The 23,995-nt window shown below is 43.6% G+C and overlaps 2 protein-coding genes across 2 annotated transcripts; one reads left to right on the top strand and one right to left on the bottom strand.

The window, feature by feature from the left end:
• Positions 1–3,416: 3,416 nt before the first annotated feature.
• Positions 3,417–4,258, top strand: LOC146380027 (cystatin-A5-like). The gene is made up of 3 exons (XM_084938972.1): positions 3,417–3,556; positions 3,661–3,756; positions 3,928–4,258. Exons 1-3 carry the CDS (start codon positions 3,482–3,484, stop codon positions 4,087–4,089), a joined length of 333 nt encoding a protein of 110 aa, XP_084795098.1. The 5' UTR covers positions 3,417–3,481; the 3' UTR covers positions 4,090–4,258.
• An 8,107-nt stretch (positions 4,259–12,365) lies between these two features.
• On the bottom strand, positions 12,366–22,123 carry LOC146380026 (uncharacterized). The gene is made up of 2 exons (XM_084938969.1): positions 15,670–22,123; positions 12,366–15,584 (listed from the first exon to the last, which is right to left on the bottom strand). The coding sequence occupies exon 2, from the start codon at positions 14,209–14,211 to the stop codon at positions 12,367–12,369; it is 1,845 nt and encodes a 614-aa protein (XP_084795095.1). The 5' UTR covers positions 14,212–15,584; positions 15,670–22,123; the 3' UTR covers position 12,366.
• Positions 22,124–23,995: the final 1,872 nt, after the last annotated feature.

Here is a 23,995-nt window from a genome sequence, read left to right as displayed (position 1 = left end):
GATGGCACCGGACTCAGTAGTCATTTTCACAAAACCTTTATTCATCTTTACTCATCTTCATTTATCTTTACTCTTCTTCATTTATCCTCATTTAAGCATGCATCTTCTAGAAGGGAAGACTTGCCAGGCCGGTGCCCCTCTGCAAATCTTCACTCCTTTGTCTGTGAAACACAGTTTTGTAGGGGCGACCCTATCATAAAACCCCCACGGTGTGCTGCAAACTGTCTGTGTCTATGTGCACGAGCGCATGAATGCCTACATGTGCGCGCTCCCACGTGTGTCTATGCGAGTGCTCGTGTGTGACTGTGTACATGAGTGAGTGTGCGTGTGGATGTGTGTGCGTGACAGTTAAAACACTGTGGGTGTAGGTGACTCCCTAGAGGTCATAAAACCCATCTCCCTTCCAGACCACAGTTATCCAGTTACAAATGTTGAGACCCCCACCCAAACATTCTCTGGGGAATTTCCACTCAGCATTAAATCCTCTCTGTTTTACTTTCACAGTTCAACTGGAGAGGGTCTCCTATACTCTACTCCTAAGTTCATGACACAATCAGGCCTTTATTATATTGAGGGCAGTGTCAGTATCTCTACAATAGTTCTACATTCTATGATAACACATTTCTAAACTCTAAAATAAGCTAAACACTCCTACACTAGTTCAACAAGTTTTTTTTCCCCCGTTCAAACAAGTCATAAATTGTTAACCCCAGATTCTTTCACCACAGTGTCAGTTTGTAATGTCCCAGATAACTAAAGATAACCACAAATGTCACACAAGACAGTACTTGTCTGTAAACTGATTCTGGTTACACTTCCAAGCATTCTGCAGTAATACTCACAGTCCTGTTGTGCTGAAGTACAAATGTGGACAGATGACTGAAATCAATTACCATGTTTGTTCATAAGATAAATCTAGATGATCACTTGAAAAAACGAGGATGGAAAAAAGGTTATTTGGGCATGTTAATCTTTGTACTATGTCTTCTAATGCAGATGGTGTGGAGAATGCCGACCCAAATGCAAACAAACAGAGGTGGAAATTTAACAAAGAGGAAGGCTTTATTTTTGGCTGCACAACACGAGAGATACATAGAAAAACAATACAGAAAGCTTGAGGAAACCTGGGACTTGGAGACCTAGAGGAGAGATAAGCAGACGGACCCGATGAGGAGCAAAGGAAAACACAAGACAATATATAGACAGAGGATAACGAGGGAATACACAACAACACAACATCCCAGATACACAAAGATAAACAAAAATGTCAGAACACACAAAGTACTTATGGCGGAAGATTTCCTTTCTGTTGTATTGATCACATGTTTTAACCATATCACTTCAGTGATTGTAGAATCACATAGTCACCAGTTGTATGCATGTGCACCACAAATGGGCCGTATGCTCTATCACACATCCAGAGACGGCACCGGAACTCAGTAGTCATTTCACAAAACCTTTATTCATCTTTATTCATCTTCATTTAAGCATCTTCTAGAAGGGGAGATGTGCAAGGCCGGTGTCCCTCTGCAAATCTTCACTCCTTTGTCTGTGAAACACAGTTTTGTAGAAGCGACCCTATCATAAAACCCCCATGGTGTCCTGCAAACTCTGTGTCTGTGTGTATGCACGAGCACGTGAGTGAGTGTGTGCGCGTACCCGTGTGTCTATGTGAGTGCACGTGAGTGAGTGTGTGCGCGTACCTGTGTGTATGTGGGTGTGGGTGTGTGTCTGTATACGTGACTTCCTGGAGGTCATAAAAGTAATCTCACCCAAGCTACACCAAATTCCTCTACACAACATAGAAAACACAGTTAACATATTACAAACACTGAGACTCCCACTCTGCATCCACTGGGCCATTGGCCTCTTGTTGTCTTACATTTACAGATAAGCACGTGGAGAGTCTCCTACAAACCTACTTCTAAGTTTATAACAATTATGAGTTTTATTAAAGGTACAAGCATCAGCAACCCCCAACTGTAGCTTCCTGTCTCCTTTTATGGCAGGCAGACCCCCAGTGTCCATAAATTCCTTTCTCTCTAAACAATTACACACACTCTCAGGCTACAGCAAAACCAAACTGAAACACAGAGACAAATCCTTTCCTATTCATCTGATCTAAACAAATTTAACACATCATATTATAATAATTATTTTCTTGTACTCACAACACACACACACGGTGGGGCCATTGTAAGTTCATGGGAGACGTTAAACAGCTAGTGAGACTCCTTCTGCTTATCAGGGATGTAAATCTGTAGGTGTCAGCTAGGCAGAAAACAAGGTCATAATTCTCTCTGTGTGAGGGAGAAGGTTTTAAGGATGGTGCTGGAGGTATAGCAGTCTATTTATCTTAATTAAGCAGTCTTAATTTACACAAAGGTCAAGGACCAAACAGAGTGAGAGACAAATAAGAGGAAAAGACAAACTCTCTAACAAAAGAAAGAAAATTATGCTTATTAATAGAATTTCTGGAGTTATTAAACATTTCCTGATCCTCAGTGTTGAACACACAGCATTGTTTTTATGTATTCTTGACTGCAGGTTCATGTCAGAGAAACCAGTAACCTTCATCTGCTGGTGTGGAAAATGCTTACATGTGAAGGGGGAAAAGTCAGTTCAGCTTTGTCTGATCCTGAGCGGTAGAGCCGTAACATGATACTGTAGGATTGCTTCGTTAAAAGGGAAGTGTGGCTTTCAAAAATGAAAAGAAAGACCAGTGAAAATGAAACTCATATAAAAATGAAACTCATGAAAGAAACTGCTTGACCTTCCTAGTATTCGTTAGGTTACCTCATTTCTATCAGAAAATAATGCGTAAAATCATCGAGTCTCAGTAATTTATTGAAACTCCAAATTCTACAAAGGTCATTGTGTCATTTCTTTTAATTTCTTTAAGTAGTCTTCACGAATAGTTCTCCAGGCTTCATGAAGGATATCTTTGAATATTGGCTGCCTTCTCTTCTGTTCACTGTGAAGATGATGCCACGTTCATTCAATAATGTTGAGGTCTGGTCCATGACTGATAGTGTCTCGCTGTGTGTTTTTCTATCCAGGTTTTACTGCATTGACAGTGGAAGCTGTTCTCCAACACCACTGGGTGAAATACAGCCCCAAACCATGACAGAGCCTCCACCATATTTCAAAGATGGCTGCAGACACTCACTGTTGTACCTTTGTCCTGGCTGATTCCATAAATGATGACAATTTGAACCAGAAATTCAAAATTTGGATCCGTCATTACATCAGACATGTTGGGACTGATTTTGGGTGCAGTCCTCGTGTAATTTGGCATACATATTTTCTAGTTGAGTAACAATGATGTGAGGGCAGTGGTTACACAGTTAGCCCCACCCTTTACTTACTGTTTCTGGGTTTGTTATCCAGTATAAATATGTGTGTCAGCCACCTGTATTGAACATTAGAGACACCTAAAAGCAAACGTTTACATCTCTGTTTATTTCGGCAGACCTTCAGAATGGCTGGCATCGTATGCGGAGGATGGACAGAAACACAGAAAGCTCATAAGGAAATTCAGAAGATCTGTGATAATGTGAGTTTCAAGTTACTTTGATTTTTCAGAGCCTCTATGCACAAAAATCTTTGCTTTGAATTTCAGTCTGATTGTATTGTAAATTGTATGTTATTTAAACAAAGGTCAAAAACCAACTAGAGGCACATGAGAATTTTGTGGAATATCATGCTGTGAAGTACAGGAGTCAGCTCGTGGCAGGAACAAACTATGTCATCAAGGTAATTATTACTGTGAAAATCATTACACGTGTTTTTCACATCATTGAAGGAGAAGAAGAAAAGCTGCTTATTGACAGAGTTTTTTGTGACATCCATGTGTGTTATTAAAATGTTATCCTGAGATTCCTCAGTGTTGAACACACAGCATGGTTTTCCCTGCTTTGACTGCAGGTTCATGTTGGCGGAACCAGTTACCTTCATCTGATGGTGTTCCAAGAGCTTGCATGTAATGGAGGAAAAGACGTCCTGACTGGAGTAGAACAGCATCACCACAAAGACGATCCCCTTGAACCTTTCACACCAAAGCGTACCTACTCTATCGTCAAAATGTAATATGTTATTATCATTTTATTGTAATAACATTCCTGTGAACTTTAATGTTATACTGAGAATACAATTACATATACAGGAATGAAGACAGAGATGGTACAATGTATACTTTAGAAGTGGGTGAAGTTGAATAAGTAGATTCACACATGAATAATAAAGAAATTATCAAATATTTTGGGTTAATCAGTTTCTTGACAGTAAAGTCATATTTGGTGCTGATACTGTGAATAAATCCCTTACAAACACTAAGAGGACATGGAAAATGAAAAAAAAAAAAACCTGAGGAAAGAAAAAGAAAACAAACATGATAATGTTCATCTTGGTGTGGAAAAAAAAGGAAGTGACTTAATAAACAAAGAGCACTCAGAGAATGCAAACCTCCACCAAGGCAGTTCACTCTCTGTATTTACTTTAAGTGAATAGTATTTTATTTAGCATATAGTATATTAGGGCTTTTTGTTGTCGTTGTTGTTGTTGTTGTTCTTCTTCTTCTTCTTCTTCTTCTTTATAAAGGTAATTTAAGAAGTTTGTAATGCAGCAAAAATCAAATAAGGGAAGCATGACAGATGTCTACTTTGATTCCATAAACATTATGTAGGAGCAGTTAATGCAATAACAGGTATTGATTTGTAAAGATCGTAGTGTCACGTCTGCTAAGTCTGCTGAGACTTGGAGACCACAAGGAGAGATAAACAGACCACCTGACAAGAATCAAAGGAAAACACAGCCAATATATAGACAGAGCGTAATGAGGGAATACACAACAGGAGGGAGGCAAAGCTGTTTCTAACCTGACATGACGGGACAAGGGGAAGCAAAACTCAAAACGATTCACATTCAAAGTAAAACAGGAACCAAGAGACATTCACAAAGACGCTCACGTGACACTGAGACATGGAGACGTGACTGACTGGGGCAGTGGTTCCCAAACTTTTTCTGCTGGGCCCCCCTTTGTTTTACAAGAAAAATGTTCGCGCCCCCCGCCCCCTTCTCGCGCACGCACACGTACACACACAAACACATCCTCCAACCACACACACCCATATTTTGCTCCATTGCGGTTTATTTCACACCTCAAACATTTAGTAAACAATTAAGCAAATACAAGTAATCTGCAATAAACGACAGGTAGTAAGAAAATAAACTACTAACTCTTTTTCGCTACGTCCGCACCTACACGGGTATTTTTGAAAACGCAGCTGTTTCGTCGACACGTAAACGGCGTTTGGAATCACCGAAAACTGAGATTTTTTTAAACTCCTTTTTTCTTTTACGTGTGGACGAGGAATACAGAGTTCGTCACGCAACGTCAAAGGCATGTGCCTTTTTTCACATCACGCTGTGCGCCACGTTATTGTTTACATGAGATGAATTGCAGAATGGCAGATAGAGACAAAATACTGTTAATCTGACTATCTTCAGGTTTTACACGCTTACATACACACGCAGTTACTATCCCTCCATTTAGAAAGGCAGAGGCGTCGCGGTGTGATTATTTTACGTGTAGTTGGGTTTTTTTTTCCATGTGTAATAATATTCAACATTGCTATCAATACATTTTTCAAAAAATGCCTCTCTGTGCAAAATGGGTTTAAAAACATAAACAACTGTAGGATACTGTTAGTCTGTGATTTGAACAGCCCAGCGCTGCTCCCGACACAGGGGAAACTAATTCTGCAGCGGAGACCTACCTCGGCACTTGTGCAGGTGAAGCCAAAGGGAAGATATGGTTCAGCATATTTTCTAGTCTTTGGCTTAGAATGAAGTTGGTTTGGAAACATATTCAGCGATGCTTCATCTCCTGCTTTGCGTTTCTGTGGGCGCCCCGTGCTAGCAGTGTCCAAGCGTTTTGTTTTTTTCCCTCCTTTTCATTCCGAGCCCCCCCCCCTGCAATGGCTCTGTGCCCCTCCTAGGGGGCGGGCCCCACACTTTGGGAAGGTCTGGACTAGGGGAACAGAGGGAACAAGAAACATGGAGACAAGAGTAACTAAACGTGGAACACAGGGATGGCACAGAAAACTAGAAATTCTAAATAATAATGAGAACAAAGCCTATTAATAATTTAAAAACACAAAACATTGGGTCACCGACTCATGACACATAGATTACACAGTTAGTACTGTGACTTTGCTTTTCAAAATCTTATTATCTTATAAATGATTATTGTGTATTTCTTATTGTCTTAACTACCTGCTGGGATTCAGAACTGATGTCATCGTGCTGTGAATGTCAAAAATGTTTCACCCCATCAAGTTTTTGGCACCATGGTGTCAGTTTGGAACGTCCCAGATACACAAAGATAAACAAAAATGTCAGAACACACAAAGTACTTATGGTGGCAGATTTCCTTTCCTTTCCTTTCAATGGTCAAGGACCAAACAGAGTGAGAGACAAGTAAGAGGAAAAGACAAACTATCTAACAAAAGAAAGAAAATTATGCTTATTAATAGAATTTCTGGAGTTATTTAAAAATTTCCTGATCCTCAGTGTTGAACACACAGCATTGTTTTTATTTATTCCTGACAGCAGGAATGAGCTGGTGCCACCTCCTGGTAAGTTTTCAGTGCTTATACAGCATAAATATATGTAATAACCATCTGGGATTAAACAACTGAGACACACAGACAGATGATAAGTATTTTGTTACTGTAGTAATTTTCAGGTTTTCGTACTTTAATTATATTTTTCTGACTACTTTTTACTTTTACTGCCTACACAATAAAATACGTGTAGTGTGTACTCCTTACACTTTCAAAACAGATTTGTTGAATGTCTTTTTTATTTTACATCACCACAAGCGTTCAAACATCAGTTTGAGCCTACACAAGGAAGTATCCATCACCAGGGCTATAAAAAGAGATGAAAGAGGTTAAATTGGGAGCAATCCAGAATGGCGTATTTAGTACAGATTTTCATAGGCTGTGCTCTCAGTACTTCAGCAGCCAGCACTGTGGTCAAGTGAACTGTCATTTATGAGCTGCAGAGAAGCCTCCTGCTATGTAGCGTTTATGCACTTCTCACTTGAATCTGACTGTAGTGGAGATATCAAAGATAGGCACGGCTGTGGCACTGATTCAGTCTTTGAGCACTACGGTCACCGCGGTGTGTCGGCCAGAACACCACTTAAGGCCAAATTGTCCCAGAATATGAAAGAAGGAGGGAGCTTGAGGTTCCGTTTGAGGGACTTTATTGACACCACTCAATTTCTGGGGCTGTAAACACAGCGGGTGTACATAAGTGTGTGTGTGTGTGTGGTTTCCTACAAAGGAAATAAACAAGGGAAATAACGATAATTAAAGAGAATAGACAAGTCAAATACTCAAATATAAACATAATACAACATAGTTAACATAATCACATATAAAGATCAGAAAAATATAATACACTTCAAACTGCTCACACTATGCAACTAAATAGCATTAGTTCGAGGTTAAGCAACCGTCAGTACACAGGAACTACTTCCGGTAGTTGTACAAAATAAAAGCGCCCCCCATTATAATCCGCTATAATGCTCTTATTGTGAAGGGGAAGCGGGACGCTATACTTCCGGTCAAACTACGTTCGCTATTTTATTAATCCACGTACCTAATTGTTCGCTACAAACTCCGCTACTTCAAAGTAAACAATCACAAGCATCACATACAACATACAGAGAAGGTCTGATAACACAGGAATGACATTATGGACATATGAGCGACCGTACATGCGTCAACAAAGCTAAACCGGGGTAAGCTAACAACATAAATTAGCATATGAAATGAGGGTGAACTCATGCGTTGCGTGCGTGGCCTACCGCTCCAACTACGGACTACATTAGCTCCTAAATGGTAACATACTACAGTACTGACACAAACAAAGGCAAAATACAACACAGGTCACTACTTACTTGTCATTTACGCACACCTAACATTCCCCAGGAATCAGTGCACCCCCTCCGGACCAGCACTGCTCATCCGACATTAAACTGCCCACCTTACTAACCGGATGATGTCACTAGAAGGTGGGCTGGCCCAAACTGACAGAAGACTGGCTATTACATGAACTTATAAACACCAGTAAAACTATCCTATGAACTTTGGGGCCTTTTATACAGCCGCCCCCAAATGTATGTAAGACATTTGCTCATCAATAAGGCAACAAAGTTCTAGGGTTGTGGTGAGTTCGACGCAGAGCTGTCCTCATCTTCTCCAGAGGGCAGCGCCGGGAGGACAACCAGTCTGGCAACTGGCCGAGTGTAGACTCTCTCCTTCACCTTCACGTCAGCTGACCCGATGCGTCCATCAGGGCTAGGATGAGTTTTAATCACCCTCCCCACAGGCCAGAGAGCCCTGGGAAGCTGTGGATCAGCGATCATCACCACAGAGTCCTTAGCCCAATCAGCCGCCGTTGTTTGCCACTTCTGGCGAGTCTGCAGACTGGGAATGTACTGACGGATGAAACGTGACCAGAAATGGTCAGCCAAAACCTGGGAGTGCTTCCAGCGACGGCGACTGAGGAGCTCACTCTCTGGGTATACTATCTGAGGTAGCGATCCATCCGGCCGCCCCATCAGAAGAACATTTGGAGTCACTGGATCTGCATCTCTGGCATCGGAAGACACATAACCCAGGGGTTTACTATTGAGTATCCCTTCCACTTCGATGAGTACAGTGCGAAGCACTTCTTCTGGAACTGACTGAGCACCAACGGTGGCATAGAGGGCATACTTAACCGACCGGATCTCCCTTTCCCATGCTCCCCCAAAGTGTGGGGCACCTTGGGGATTAAAGCGGAAGCTGATCCTCTGGGGTGCTAGAAGCTGTTGTAGTTCCGGGGCCATCTTCAGAAAGGTCTCACGCAGTTCCCTCTCACCTTGCCTGAAGTTGGTCCCCTGGTCTGAAAACAACTCGGCAGGTGTTCCTCTACGGGCGACGAATCGCCGAAGAGCCATCAGAAATGCATCTGCATCAATGGTGTTAAGAACATCCAAGTGGACTGCCCTGGTGGTAAGGCACTTGAATATGACTCCCCATCTCTTCTCAATACGCCGACCAACCTTGACCTCAAATGGCCCGAAGCAGTCCATTCCCGTAGAGTAGAAAGCCGGTTTATATAGACGTAGCCGGGCTGCTGGCAGGTCTGCCATCCTTGGCACTGTAGGCCTAGCTCTCCACCTTTGACAATCAGCACAGAGGTGTTGGTAGCGCCGGACAGCTTCACGCCCTCGCAGAATCCAGTAGGAGTGCCGAAGTTCTGCGAACACCCGCTCCGGGCCAGGATGATGGAGGCGGCGGTCAAAGTCGTGGATCAGGAGTTTGGTCACTGGATGGCTTGGGTCTAGGATAATCGGATGGAGTGTCTCCAGAGCCAAATCTTCAGATCGACGAAGTCGTCCTCCAACACAAATGAGCTGTCTGGTCTCATCCACCTCGGGTGACACAGAGAGAAGACGACTGCTCCTGGGAACTGGCTTACCGACTTTCAACAGGTTGTACTCCTCCAGGAAACTATCCATCTGGGCCCTCTGTAGGATCAGCCTCTCCGCCTTGCGATAGTCTTCAACAGTGGGATGACCATCTGGTTGGGCCGCCCCATGTAGCTCCCGCGCTGTAACCTCTAACATCTCACTCCAGGTTTTGTAGCGGCTCAAATCTGAAGTTGGCTGACCTGACGGAGTAGTTGCTGTGGTACCACAGAACACAGCCTTCCGCAGCTCCGAGGCATCTCCATCTTGGTCAACCGTGAGATCCTCTGGCCAGGAGTCTGGACTGCGCAGGAGAAAGGATGGTCCTTGGCTCCATCTATTTGGTACAGTGAGCTCCTTCAGCTTCTTCCCACGTGTCACATCGTCGGCTGGATTCCTTCCAGAGTCGACGTATCTCCAGGAGTGCCTGTCTGTCAGCTCTTGTATCTCGGCTACACGAGTGCCCACGAAGACCTTAAATCGGCAGGATTCAGACCTCAGCCAGGTCAGCCCTGTTGTAGAATCAGACCATAGGACCGTCTGGTCGATTCTAAGGGTGAGCTCCCTTTCCAGCACTTGTGAGAGCTGTGCCCCAGTGAGTGCAGCACAGAGCTCCAATCGGGGCATGGAGTGGAACCGCTTAGGGGCAACCCTGGAACGGGCCACCAAAAATGACAGATGCACTTCACCATTTCTGCCAGTGGTCCGGAGGTAAGCTACTGAGCCATAAGCTTCTTCAGAGGCATCACAAAATATGTGCACCTCTCTCTGACAGCCGAAGGGGTCCACTTCCTTAGGCACATATGGTCGGGGAAGAGTAATTTTAGGTAGAAATTGCAGCTCCTCCTCCCAGGCTGTCCACTGCTGCATAAGCTCCTGAGGTAGGTGTGGATCATCCCAACCCCTTTGCTTGTCCCAAAGATGGCGGATGATTACCTTCGCTCTGGTTGTGTAGGGTAAGATGAACCCTAGGGGGTCGTACTGGCTGGCCAGGACCTTGTAGATATTGCGCATCGTGGGGACTGCATATGGAACTTGACGATGCTTGTAGCCTAGGGCATCTGTGTGGAATAGCCAACTCAATCCCAGGGTAGATTCTGGGGTATCTACCTTGTTCTGGGCCAGCCATAGCTCCACACTAGCGGAGCAGCTCTCTTCTGGTAAATGACTGATGACGTCACGTTCATTGCTGGCCCACTGTCGTAGGTCAAACCCTGCTGAGGCTAGGATGGCCCGTAACTTGTCGACAAGGTTCCTTGCCTCTTCCACGGTTGGGAAACTCTGAAGGCAGTTGTCCACATTAAAACACCTTTCGACTGAGAGTCTCACGTCATCATCTGGCTGGCTGTTATCCATGACATGACGCTGCAGGGCAAATGTGGCACAGCAGGGGCTACACGTGGTTCCGAACGGGAGCACCCGCCACTCGTAGACTGCTGGAGGGCTCTCGTCGCTGATGTCTCGCCAGAGAAATCTGAGCAGGGCACGATCTTCTGGTAAGAGATGAACCTGGTGGAACATGCCTTTAATGTCCCCACTCACTGCAACTGCATGCTCTCGGAAGCGTAATAGGACTCCCAGAAGCGACGCACCTAAGGTGGGCCCAGGCAGCAGGTAGTTGTTCAAGTTCTGTCCTCTGTACTGAAATGAGCAGTTGAAAACCAATCGGTTCTTGCCATTATGGCTCACCATGTGATGAGGGATGTACCACGCCTCCTGACCTTCTGTCACAGGTGTCCCAGAGCCACATTTAATGATGGAGCCAGCCTTGATAAGCTTCTCCATCTCCACCTTGTAGGCTTCAGCTCGTTCTGGGTCTTTGGCCAGCCTTCTCTCCACACCCCGTAGACTTGGCATGACGGCGTCTTTAGTTGCCTGCAGTAGAGGCATCCCCCTCCGGCGAAGCAGTGGGGTGGCATAGCGACGTATGCCTTCAACCTCTATTCGGACAGTTCTGGTCTCCAGAATGCGTATGGCCTCTTGGTCTTGCCTTGAACGAGTAACAAGCTTCTCGTTTCGGAATGGAACGATGTCGACCTGCCACAGTTTCTCCACGTTTCATTAACTCACTGACCTGAGGTGCTACAGTCGTCAGTAAGCACTGCTGCGGTTGGGTAAGCTGGCCAACTATACTTGCTGGCCCTTGTAGCGCCCAACCTAGCCTGGTACGAATAGCAGCAGGCCCTCCTGGAGGTCCAAGCCTGACTGGTTCAACGGGGGTAACCAGATGGGGATGGTCACTGCCAATGAGTAGCAAAGGTTTCAAATTTAATAAGGTGTGGATCGGAAGGCCAATCAGGTGCTTATACCTGTCTCTGAGTTGCTCCATGGGATAAGTGTGGCCTGCAAGTCCGATGCGTGCAGCAGTGAAGGCCCCAGCAATCTTGAACCTGGTCCTGGGCCTTGATGGAGAAGAAACAGAGAACGACACTGACTCACCTCTGAGAGTCTGCACGTCCTGCCTAATCGTGCGCAGTGGGACATCCTCTGCGATCCCTTGCATGCCTAACTTCTCGGCAGCCTCCGGCAGAAGCATTGTCCTCTCTGACCCGTCATCCAGTACAGCGTAAGTGCTGATTGTTCGCTTGCCATAATGAATGCAGACTTTGACGATCTTTAGAAGGACTTTGCAGCCTTCAGTGGGTCTGTCTAGATACAGGACGTCGGTCGCTGCCTTCGAGTCACCGCTCACCACCGCTGTTGTTAGTGACCCTTTAGGTGTTCTAACATTGACATCATGCAGTACCTGCAGGTGCTTCCCTTGGCAGAGGCTGCACGTCTTCCTCAGATTGCACTGGGCCGCCTGGTGTGACCGTGCGCAGCCCCAGCACCTCTTGTTACTCTTTATCCACTCTGTTAGCTGGTCCTTTGTCAACCTTGGATACCATTGTGCACTGACTGAGATAGTGCTCTTCTGTGTTACAGAATGGACAGTATGGCTTGTTCTTACTGGCCACACTACCTGGCCTCACAGCCTGTGGCTTTGTCGGTACCTCCTTAGCACCATGAAGGACTGTGATGGATCTCTTACCCTGGCGCACCTCAGGCCTGGGCCACTGTTTCTCCTTTGTCCCTTTCACTGCTAGCTGCCCTTCAGAGTCTTGGCACCAGGACTCGTACTTAAGCCACCCTGCGAGATCTGCCAAGGTATGCATCCTCACACCTTGTTGGAACATGCAGCGGCGGAACTCTGCTCTCTGCTCAGGGGGTAGTTTACTAAGCAGACGAGCAACATGTGAACCACAGTGTAGTTCCACTTCTCCTTCTGGGCCTAGTGTCCTTAACATCCCCACAAGTGACTGTATCTGGAGGGCAAATCTCTCAAATGCTGAGACGTCTCCACGTCTGATGTCAGGTGAGTCCATCATCGCAGCAATACGCCTCAGCACTATCTGATGTGGCTGGCCGAATTTGTCATTGAGGGCCTCCATAGTATCAGTGAAGGGTGTGGTAGAGTTGAGGTAAGCATCGGCTATTAATCTGGCCTCCTCTAGGTGCAGGTGATCAACTAACACTTGATACTTGAACAGCTCAGTCGCGTCCTCAGGTAGAAGATTCCCCAATGCCATCTTAAGCCTAGCAAACTCACTAGGGTCTCGACTTGAGAAGTTGGGAATTGTTGGGCGGGGACCACGGTAAACTGTCTCTGAGGTGATAGGAGTCCTGCCCGGATTCGGTCTGTCCGGCAGTGGCTGTGGAGAGGACAGATTGAACTGCTGCTCAGGGGATGCTGGATTACAGTCATGCTCAGTCTTACTGTCCCCATAAGCGGCGCACGGATGCTTGGACCCACCCAGTGGGAAACTGCCTGAGCGAGGTGGAAGATGAACCGGCTTGAACCAAGGAGGTGAATTATGGGAGGCTTTATCTGGAAACCTGAGAGCTGGTGGAGGATCTGATGACAGACTCTGTCCTGGGTGGTCCACGACCATATTAGCAGGTGGGATTGCCATTGCCTCTGTCTTAATGGCTGGAAACACACATGCATCTTGGTGATGGGGGTTCAACACTGGTGGGTCACTAGGCAGTGGTGCTTCCTCAATTGGATCTGGCCACGGTGGTGGGGCAGGCCAGTCATCATCCTCCTCCATCTCTGGTGCATCACCCGGTAGCGGTGACTGCATTAACTTACTGGTTTGGAGAGAAGATGGGCCCTGCATGCTCTGGACAGCTTCCACTAACTGTCTCATTTCTGCCCGCAGTGCCTTGAGTTCGACCAGATCTGAGGACATACGTTGCTGGGTCTGCTGGATGAGGTGGCGCTCCTGACGGATATCCTCTAACTCTGCACTTATTTCCTTATTTGGATGTGTATAGGGGAGCACGAAGGGTAGAGGAGTAGAGTGATCATAGGCTTGTTCCCCATGCCATCTCTCTGGATACAGCTGGGGGGCTAGCTGATTCTCCTGGATGTGCTGTTGGCTCTGAGCTCCATAGCGCGAGGCCGTCTCATGGAGAATAGCATCCCGCCTCCACTGAGGGCTGGCTAGGTTGCAGCTAAAGGGGGAAATGAGGGAGGTCATCCTGGCCTTGTCCTCTTGGTGTCTGAGCTCTACATCCTCTCTATATGCCTGGCTAATGTAGCCTGGGTACTCCACCTCATAATCTGCATAGCGCACAGGTGGGCGAGCATGTCGTTTGGGGCGTGCGCCACGAGCCTCGTACTCTGGGCCTGATTCCATCTCTGAGGCAAACCTAGTGCCTCCGGCTCGAAGGACCAATTAATGTAGTGGAGATATCAAAGATAGGCACGGCTGTGGCACTGATTCAGTCTTTGAGCACTACGGTCACCCCGGTGTGTCGGCCAGAACACCACTTAAGGCCAAATTGTCCCAGAGTATGAAAGAAGGAGGGAGCTTGAGGTTCCGTTTGAGGCACTTTATTGTCACCACTCAATTTCTGGGGCTGTAAACACAGCGGGTGTACATAAGTGTGTGTGTGTGTGTGTGTGGTTTCCTACAAAGGAAATAAACAAGGGAAATAACGATAATTAAAGAGAATAGACAAGTCAAATACTCAAATATAAACATAATACAACATAGTTAACATAATCACATATAAAGATCAGAAAAATATAATACACTTCAAACTGCTCACACTATGCAACTAAATAGCATTAGTTCGAGGTTAAGCAACCGTCAGTACACAGGAACTACTTCCGGTAGTTGTACAAAATAAAAGCGCCCACCATTATAATCCTCTTATTGTGAAGGGGAAGCGGGACGCTATACTTCCGGTCAAACTACGTTCGCTATTTTATTAATCCACGTACCTAATTGTTCGCTACAAACTCCGCTACTTCAAAGTAAACAATCACAAGCATCACATACAACATACAGAGAAGGTCTGATAACACAGGAATGACATTATGGACATATGAGCGACCGTACATGTGTCAACAAAGCTAAACCGGGGTAAGCTAACAACATAAATTAGCATATGAAATGAGGGTGAACTCACGCGTTGCGTGCGTGGCCTACCGCTGCAACTACGGACTACATTAGCTCCTAAATGGTAACATACTACAGTACTGACACAAACAAAGGCAAAATACAACACAGGTCACTACTTACTTGTCATTTACACACACCTAACATTCCCCAGGAATCAGTGCACCCCCTCCGGACCAGCACTGCTCATCCGACATTAAACTGCCCACCTTACTAACCGGATGATGTCACTAGAAGGTGGGCTGGCCCAAACTGACAGAAGACTGGCTATTACATGAACTTATAAACACCAGTAAAACTATCCTATGAACTTTGGGGCCTTTTATACACTGACAAATCATCAGAACAGTTTGTACTTTTTTCAGTCACAATTTGAGATTGCTCACTTTTCGGAATACTGTCCAGCATTGCATTAATGTTTTCAATCGTATATTCTAATATGTATGAAAGAGCAATTAAACTAACACACTGTAAGAGGTTTACCTGCAACAAATAGAAATACATGGTCTCAGTCTTGTGTCACAGCTGTTCATCCAAATTTCCCTTCCACGCACATCCCAAGGATGCTCTGCTGGACTGGGACTGTGGCATGGTGACTATGGAGGCTGTTAAGTAAAATGTTTTGATGAGTCTGTGCGAAATGTAGCCTGCACACAATCCTAGTAAATCAACAGTGACTGAAATACTCACATGCTTCTGACATCAATGGCCATGCCACGCTTAGACATCTTCTTCCTTATTCTGATGCTCAGTTCAACCTTCAGCAGGCTGTTTTGGCCATGTCTACATGCCTTTGAGTTGCTGCTGATGTAAAGACTGATTCCTCTGACAAGTAGTGGAACAGGTGTACCTAATAAAAAGGTTGCCAAATGTAAGTAGTGTGACTTTACTGGACTATACAGTAGTTGGAGCTGTGTTATCAGATTTTTATATTTTACTCTTTATTTGAACAAACCTTCAGAATGGCTAAAGTGTTAAGTGGAGGATTCACAGAGACGATGCCTGCCACTCCAGAGATCTGGAAGATCTGTAATCAGGTGAGCTTTAGTCTACTTTAATTTTTTTGCAGTCTCTACACACAAAACTCTTCACTCTGAATTTCAGTCTGGATTCATATCAAATTTTATTTTATTCAAACAAAGGTCAAGAGCCAAGCACCAGAAAACCAGAAAACTGATAGTGGAAACCATCGCCGCATTTAGATTTCCGCCCTCAGCAAAATGACGTCATTTCAAAAAGAAAAACAAGAACTTTAGATCGGATTACCTCGCTGAATCCTTTTTAGGCAGGGACCCTTATTTTCTAATTGTCCCAATAAGTGGCTTTCTCCAGAGCCCATTTTAATGTGGAGAAACTCACTTGCAACAATTTTCTCGCCGACGTGTAATGCTTGTAATTTCCGATGTGCAGATCTGCTTAAAGAAAAGACTCTCTCAAACAAAAATCAGTGCACTGTTCAAAATATAAATCAAAAATCAACAGTAAAACTTTAAAAGAACCCCTACTAAGAGCTTAGTAAAAGAATGCAACTTAGTCTTTCTGAAAGACACACACTGTATAAATCTCCGAATGCAATATCTGTGCTGTAAATTATATTATTAATGCAATGGTGATGATGATTATTATTTAGCAATAGCAGTAAAATAATTTCCCTGCTCCACACTCCCTCTCTCGCCCTCTGGAACACCAGAGGTCGCAATACATTGTGTCCTCGCTCTGACCCTCTCTCGTGGTCCAGAGATCTTCTGCAAAGGAAACAAAACCCCATTTCCCCTCTAATCAATTGAGTTTAAGCATATAAGCAATTACTCCTGCATAACTTTGATCATAGCTAAATGCTGCCTAGACACAACTCCTGTGTGTTGACACTAACTTCCCTTTAACCTCACATTTCCTATGTTATAAACTGTTTTGATATAACTCTTTTTATTTCATTTTGCTCCTTTTAATGTAAAAATACCTTCTAATTCTAATTTATCAGACGTAACCAAAATATATGCTTTCCTTCCTCTTTGGTCCGTCTTTAAGTTCAGTTAAAAGCTAAACGAATTTCAGGCCTTTTGCCTGGAATCAATACTCTCATGTGTGTTTCTGGACTCTGTGTCTGTAAGCGTGTGCAATCCCTCAGTAACTCATATCCTCCTCACAGTAGATTGGCCAATCATAGCGCTAGCCAAAAGCTCGTGACCCTCAAGAGACGAATTGAGCCACAACTCCTTTAAAGGCACAGAATGCAATATGTATAAAAAATCATTTCTACTTATAAGCTCTCCCCTTTATCCTAAAAATAAATCTATGTAATATCTGTATGTGTAAGCCTACATTATAACCACTACTTCCTAGAAATCAAAAAAGAAATCAAACCTGTTCAACTCCTACAACCCTCACTAATTTTCCCCAAAGCATATCTTTTTGTCAACGTGTCCCACAATTTCCCTCTAAAATTTGTACACAGCTTTAAAACACTGGCATTGTATCTTCTAAACAGGATTCAGTTCACTTTAATCCTTTAACCTTAACATAAAAATAACAGTTTCTGTTTACCATATCCAAATGACCAAAAAACCCAAAAGTCATCGAATGATCCTAAATTATTTAACAATTAAATTATTAAACCCTAAATTCCCCCTTTATTTTGACACACATTCACTGACCTGTAGTCACACCATATTTTGCTAATAGTGGAGCCTCCCGCGTCAGATTCTCCACCCTCAGCAAAATTAGCTCATTCATTTTTTATTTTCGATAGGAAAATAATTCCTTATGTTTTGGACTGGATTGAATCGCTACAATCCTTTTCGACAGGGACTTACGACCTGATCAGATCCCCACAGGTAGCTTTCCCCTTGGCCAGTTGTAATCTGGAAAGCCCACCTTATATTTGCTCTTCCCGAGAATTTATCAGCGCTGTTATCCACTGTTACAGGCCTGCTTAGAACAAAAATGAGGAATAAAAAGAGAGCTGATTATTAGCTCATGAAAACACAAAACAAAATCACCTGACAGGTTTTCTCTAAGTGCACTGTTACAAAAATAATGGGCCCCTCTCAGACATGTCCATGTTTCCTAAAACTCCCTCTATTAAAAACAAAAACAACAACAACCCGAACCTCACTGACAGAATCAACCCATCACCACAACCTCAACAACCTCACACACACAAATATTGACCCCGCAGTCCTGACACTCCCGGGTCAACTCACATAATTACACCTCCTCAATACACCGAAAGTCTTGTTAAAACCACACAATTTGCACACAACAATCGCCCCCGTACGACAACACATAATCACCAAACTATAAGTTTCCTATGCAAATCTGCACTCCTCTTCTGTCTGCTATGGTTAAAACTACTTTAATCACTTTTTCTTTGTTCATAACTCACTCCCTTTGTCATATAGCTTCTTTGTATTTCCTCTACTTCAAACTCAAATGTATTCTATTAAACATTCACACCATTCTATCACTCATACAAACAGCAAGCTGTTCTTCATTGCGTATGTTTGTGTTCGTAGCCAGGTTTAATCAATGTCTATGCATTAATCATTATGAGCTTGTCCTTGTAAGGCTAATGCATTTTCTGCTTGTGTATGTGAATTTGCATATGTTGCTTTTGCAGTGTTTCAGACTCCTGCACATTTCTCCACTTAAGCCGTCAGTTTTCCTACCCAAATTTGCTAACCCAAATTTTAAGTTCCCACCTTATTAACAGCATTCCTGGTCCTCAGCCAGAAGTTAGGGCCCACTTGTCAGGTTTATGGAGACATGGCGCTGTGGACAATTCAACCAGAAACTTGCCTTATCATATCCAGTCAAGTTAACCTATAGGTTTCTTCCGACCGCTGCACGTGGAGAATTGATCCAGGTCTGTTTCGCCCCTGAAGAAACACAACTGAGACATTTTATTATTATCGTGAGTACTTAAACTACCCGTTTCCCTCTCTCTGGTCAGAAATACCAGCTTATGTCATGTGTATAAGTGTAAGCAGGTCTTCATTGCTTTCCTATGTATTTTTGTTAATGTTCAATGAGTGTAAGCTGCTTTCTTCATTGCCTCTGTATGTTATAATCAGGTTTAATTCATACATCATTTCACTGATTTCTTAATTCAAAACTATCTCACTTCTGATTCTTTCCAGAAATAATTTCACATGTAACACTTTGTGTATGTGTGTTTTCCATTCATTCACGTAGTTGTCAGTTATTTTCTTTCTTCATTTTCCCTTTTTTCTGGTGGACATCTCTAAACACCATCATGAGTTCAGGGTTTCATTTCAATCCAATTATACCCTGTATTCTTGCAGTCGAACTCGTCTGGCTTCACCTCTCACTGGTCCCTGTCCTCTTTTCTCAGTGTCCTTTTGTTGTCTTGAAGTCTCCAGCAAACACAGTCCGTTTCTTCTCTGTTTCTCTTCAGTATTTTCCTTTTTGGATTAAGTCCCAGCCTGAGTTTTTCTTTGAAAGAAGCCTCTAGTGTCCATTCTTATATTTCAGTACATAACTGAAACCAATTTAGTCGAGGAGGGTAAGAACAGCCTGCACTTTCGCCGTCCATGTTTCATCACGTGGTTTCTTCTTCTCTGTTGATCCTTTCAGTCGTCTCTTTCAAGATTACTCCAAGCATGGTCAATCTGACAATCAGTGTCCAGTGCTTTCCCACCGTTCAACTGTCCAGCCTGTCATTCACAGTGCACGTTTCCATCTCGTAGTTCCTTCCATGCTGCTGGTCCCGTCAGTTTGGTTTCGGTGTTAACGGTTCGGTTGCACTATCTTTTGCCTGCTATTAATTCTTCCCAAATCCACGATGTTCTGTTGGTCTTCATCAGAAGATTAACTGTCCTTTGAGCTTCTTCTCAGGATGGGGACAAGTGGGAGGTCAAGCTGTAAAATTTTAAACCAAACTTTGGCTTGTTTTCTCCCAATTATGTTAATCTATGGTTTTGCTGCTATGCTCACAATTCTAGGTTGAGAAAAGTCCACCTTTATCTATTTGGGGCCTATATATATTGACACACTAAACCATAGCATTAATATCATTTTCATTTCTTTCCTTAAAGCCTCCATTGCTTCATGTGGCCAGAGTCTGCCTCTTCTGTTTTTCTCTCTGGGTGCTCACTCCTTATATGGGCATGCAAACTTCCTGTCACACACACACACACAGCCCCCACCTTTTCTTTCTTTCAGGAACACAGAGCCACGCGGCTCTCATGCACTTCACCAAGCCCCCCTCTCTGCAGCTTCTTGAGACAGAGAGAGAGAGACGCTTTTCCTTTTTTCTCTACCACAAACAAAAGCAAGCCTGTACATGCAAGCTTTTAAACAATATAAGCGCTCTCAATGTAATTTACACTTTATTTACATACACGGGTAATTTACATGCACGGGTAATTTACATTCTATTTACATACACGGGTAATTTACATGCACGGGTAATTTACATTCTATTTACATACACGGGCCCGTATAAACGTATGAAAACACCATATGCCAGAACAACTTATCTTCTTCATTTCTCTACCGGTGTTCCTAAGTTTTACCGACTAATTTAAAAGCATCTTTCAGCCCAGGGCCGCGCCTTGCTAATCAATTAAACCCGCTTCGAGGACGCCCCCGCCGAAAGCGGTCAGATTCCTAAGCCCTACTTAATTTATAACTGCTTCCCGCCAGGCAACAAGGACCTCCACCAGCCACGTGAAATATCACAGTTCACGCTTTTGGCTTTACTTAAAGTTCACAAGTCCCCGACGTTGAATAGTCGCAGCCGGGTCGCACCCTGTCAATCAAACAGCGCAGTAAGGAAAGTGATCCCCTTGATCACTTTAGTTTTTAAGGGGGGCTCGAAATCCCCCGGGTACCACCCGAGCTTTTAACCTGACCGTGGGTCCACGATCAGGGGTCGCCGCCACACGCTGAGCAACTGCACTCTTAGGGGCCGCGCCCCAGTCCTAAGACAATTTATTCAAGTGTATTATAAGCATCACTCCCGGGTCTTAGCCCGCGGTTATTTCGACGCCCGAACCGCGTTCTGCTGATCAATCAGACCGAATACCCTAAACTACTGGTTGGCTGGCTGGCCTCCCCAGTCAACCCACATCACTTTAAACACACACCGTATTGACTTAAACACATAACCTCTTAACTCAAAATTCACCCCCAAAATAAACAGCAATAAATTTAGTCAGTCCAATATTCCCCAAACTTTTATCACTAATTACCCCAAAATCACCACGGACACAGACCAGAAGCTCTACTGAGTGAACATTTAATTTAGCTTAATTTCCAATTTAGCACCTTTGGATATTTCTTGAATCAACAGGTGGTGCTTACCTCCTATTTCGGGGCCCATCACTCAGTCGACCTCCGGACTGTCCGTCTGTTTGACACCACTATACCTCAGCCAAACTCCATTTGTCCCTCCTCAAACCGGGTTTTCGGCACCAAAACTGTCGTGGTTCGATTTTTTTGAGGAAGAGACATACGACTGGAAGTCCATAGTGGGTCAACACAAATTATTTTATTAAAACACACAGTACAGTGTGGGAAGAAACTTGCAACAGCCACCCTACAATCTTCCAATCTTCCTCGAGCAGACCGCTCTCCATCCTTATATTACCCTGATGACATCACAGCTAGATCTTACTGGAAATGATAACAGTTCCAAAGTTCTCCTTATATAGACATCCGATACTACTTTCGAAACAAACAAGTTTGTGATATGTTGTGCAATTTTGTGAGACTGTGTGTCCAACCGAGAGATTGTCCTGAGACGACCTCCCTGTTCTTAGTACGTGCGGGAGTGAACGTGCGTACTTTCCATGACTCTCTATGTGCATGTTGGTGTAGGCCTGAATATGTGTGTAAGTGAATGTAGAAGGCCCTACTGGACCCACAGCTTCGAGAGGTGTGAATACACTGATATGGATACCATTTGCAACAGCTTAAGCAGATAGAAAGAATGATAGAGAACAACAATAGACTAATTAAAGTGATGATAATATACATACATTAATATTTTGCTCAGATTACCATAGATATAATTCAGAGATTATTCTGTCCACTGGTTCGACAATGATGAATGATTGATCAATGATAGTTCTGATTATAAATCGTCACCATAAGAATACAAAATAAAATATCTCTTGTCCACACTAGGCTCTGTCACTTTTTCTTTTTTACTGGAACAGCATAGTAAAGTAGGCCTAGGGTGCCATCTAGTGGCAGTCTGTTGTTACTACAACATATGAAATTGTGTTTCTATTGGAAATATAATTCAGCGCCACCGAGCCGCTCTCTCAGTTACAAACTGAACCTGTTTTTTAGACAGATAAATCACTAAACATAGTGAAGCTTTTGGTTTTGTAAAAGTGTTTCTTATTCAAAATGCATGTTGATTTTTATAAGGTTGAAGAGCAGTTAGCAGTGCATTCATGGACATCTTTAAACTATTAATTTAAGAATCTTTGGTCATGATGGCATGAACTAGAAACGTGAGCTCCAGGTGAGACTGCACAGAACAACAAGTGTCCTTAAATTGCATCAACTGATGACTTCTTACAATTTTATTCTACTGTGTGTTTTTATCATTGAATGTTTATGTCTTTGTGTACACATACTAACACAAGCTACTGTAACTCAGCAATATATTATTAAGTACACAAACAGTTCCAGGTGCTGGACTGTTTGAAGGCCCCACTTTGGATCATGTGAAAGACATTCAGTTTTTTGTTACAGGCATTGAAGGGTTAAACTTGGTAGAGCTGGTCCACCTTGGGAACCAAAGAATAATATCTAGTATGTTGTGAATGAAAAAAATAAATGGTATGACTGTTCATTTACCGAACCCTAACCTGTGAGATCAGGCTCACATCTCTGATCATAGAAATGGTGGACTTTTCAGGAAATGTACTTAAAACATAAAAACAAGAGTAAGATGGGAAAGTCAGAAGGAAATAAGAAACTTTCTCAATTGTGAGCAATTTTGTGAAAATTTTAAATGGATTGTCTGTGGTATAACTGGCCTGTAACAAGAGGAGTCACCAACTGCTGCCCATTACAAAGGAAGAGGTTTTAGGACTTCCAAACCGTCTTCACTGTTCCCATCAGGAGGCATCCATTTCTTTGTTACACCCTATGCTTTGAGAAACACACTATTATCACACCACAGTGAGCCAGTTGCATGAACACCAGCCTAATCAGACTTCTGCAGAGTCTCAAAGTTCTTTTGGAGTCTGCTTCTTGTGTCCAACAGGAAGAATTATGTCCATAAACAAAGGATTTTAAAATGTACCATTTTTTTTCTTTTTACTTTTGTAAAGTAACCTAAAATTATTATTGCCTCAAAGGGATTTATACTCTGATTTATGGGCTTTTTGTTTTTTAAATGTTGTTCTAAGCGGCCAACGAATTGTTAATGCATGATTAAAGTGAATTGTTAATTTATCGTTTCTGGTTTTACTATAAACAGACTGAGGATGCTTGTGTTTTCTTTCTTCCTCAAATGATCAGATAAGACTTGATTAAAAGAAATAATGCAAAGGCATTTTGCTGTGTTCACAGAGGGTCTTGAGGGTCTGTGTAAACGGAAAGATCTTGGCGATGGTGCATAAATTTGGGCACCATAAAAAAAGAAATGAAATCAATATTTAGTAGATCCGCCTTTTGCAGAAATTACAGCCTCTAAACGCTTCCTGTAGGTTCCAATGAGAGTCTGGATTGTGGTTGGAGGTATTTTGGACCTTTCCTCTTTACAAAACATCTAGTTCTAGTTCATTCAGGTTTGATGGCTTCCGAGCATGGACAGCTCTCTTTAACTCACACCACAGATTTCCAATAATTTTCAGGTCTGGGGACTGAGATGGCCATTCCAGAACGTTGTACTTGTTCCTCTGCATGAATGCCTTAGTGGATTTTGAGCAGTGTTTTGGGTCGTTGTCTTGTTGAAAGATTCAGCCCCGGCGCAGCTTCAGCTTTGTCACTGATTCCTGGACATTGGTCTCCAGAATCTGCTGATACTGAG

This window comes from Perissodus microlepis, chromosome 9 (assembly GCF_051167445.1).
Source record: "Perissodus microlepis isolate ML-2025 ecotype Zambia chromosome 9, ASM5116744v1, whole genome shotgun sequence".
Lineage (NCBI taxonomy): Eukaryota > Metazoa > Chordata > Actinopteri > Cichliformes > Cichlidae > Perissodus > Perissodus microlepis.
This window is presented reverse-complemented; position numbering and strand designations above follow the sequence as displayed.

What these genes read in the sequence shown, in the direction of transcription:
- LOC146380027 (XM_084938972.1), top strand. Translation starts at nt 3,482, where the DNA reads ATGGCTGGCATCGTATGCGGAGGATGGACAGAAACACAGAAAGCTCAT. An exon ending in TTCAGAAGATCTGTGATAAT is followed by an intron (nt 3,557 to 3,660) that starts GTGAGTTTCAAG and finishes ATTTAAACAAAG; the next exon opens with GTCAAAAACCAACTAGAGGC. An exon ending in GAACAAACTATGTCATCAAG is followed by an intron (nt 3,757 to 3,927) that starts GTAATTATTACT and finishes CTTTGACTGCAG; the next exon opens with GTTCATGTTGGCGGAACCAG.
- LOC146380026 (XM_084938969.1), bottom strand. Translation starts at nt 14,211, where the DNA reads ATGGAATCAGGCCCAGAGTACGAGGCTCGTGGCGCACGCCCCAAACGA.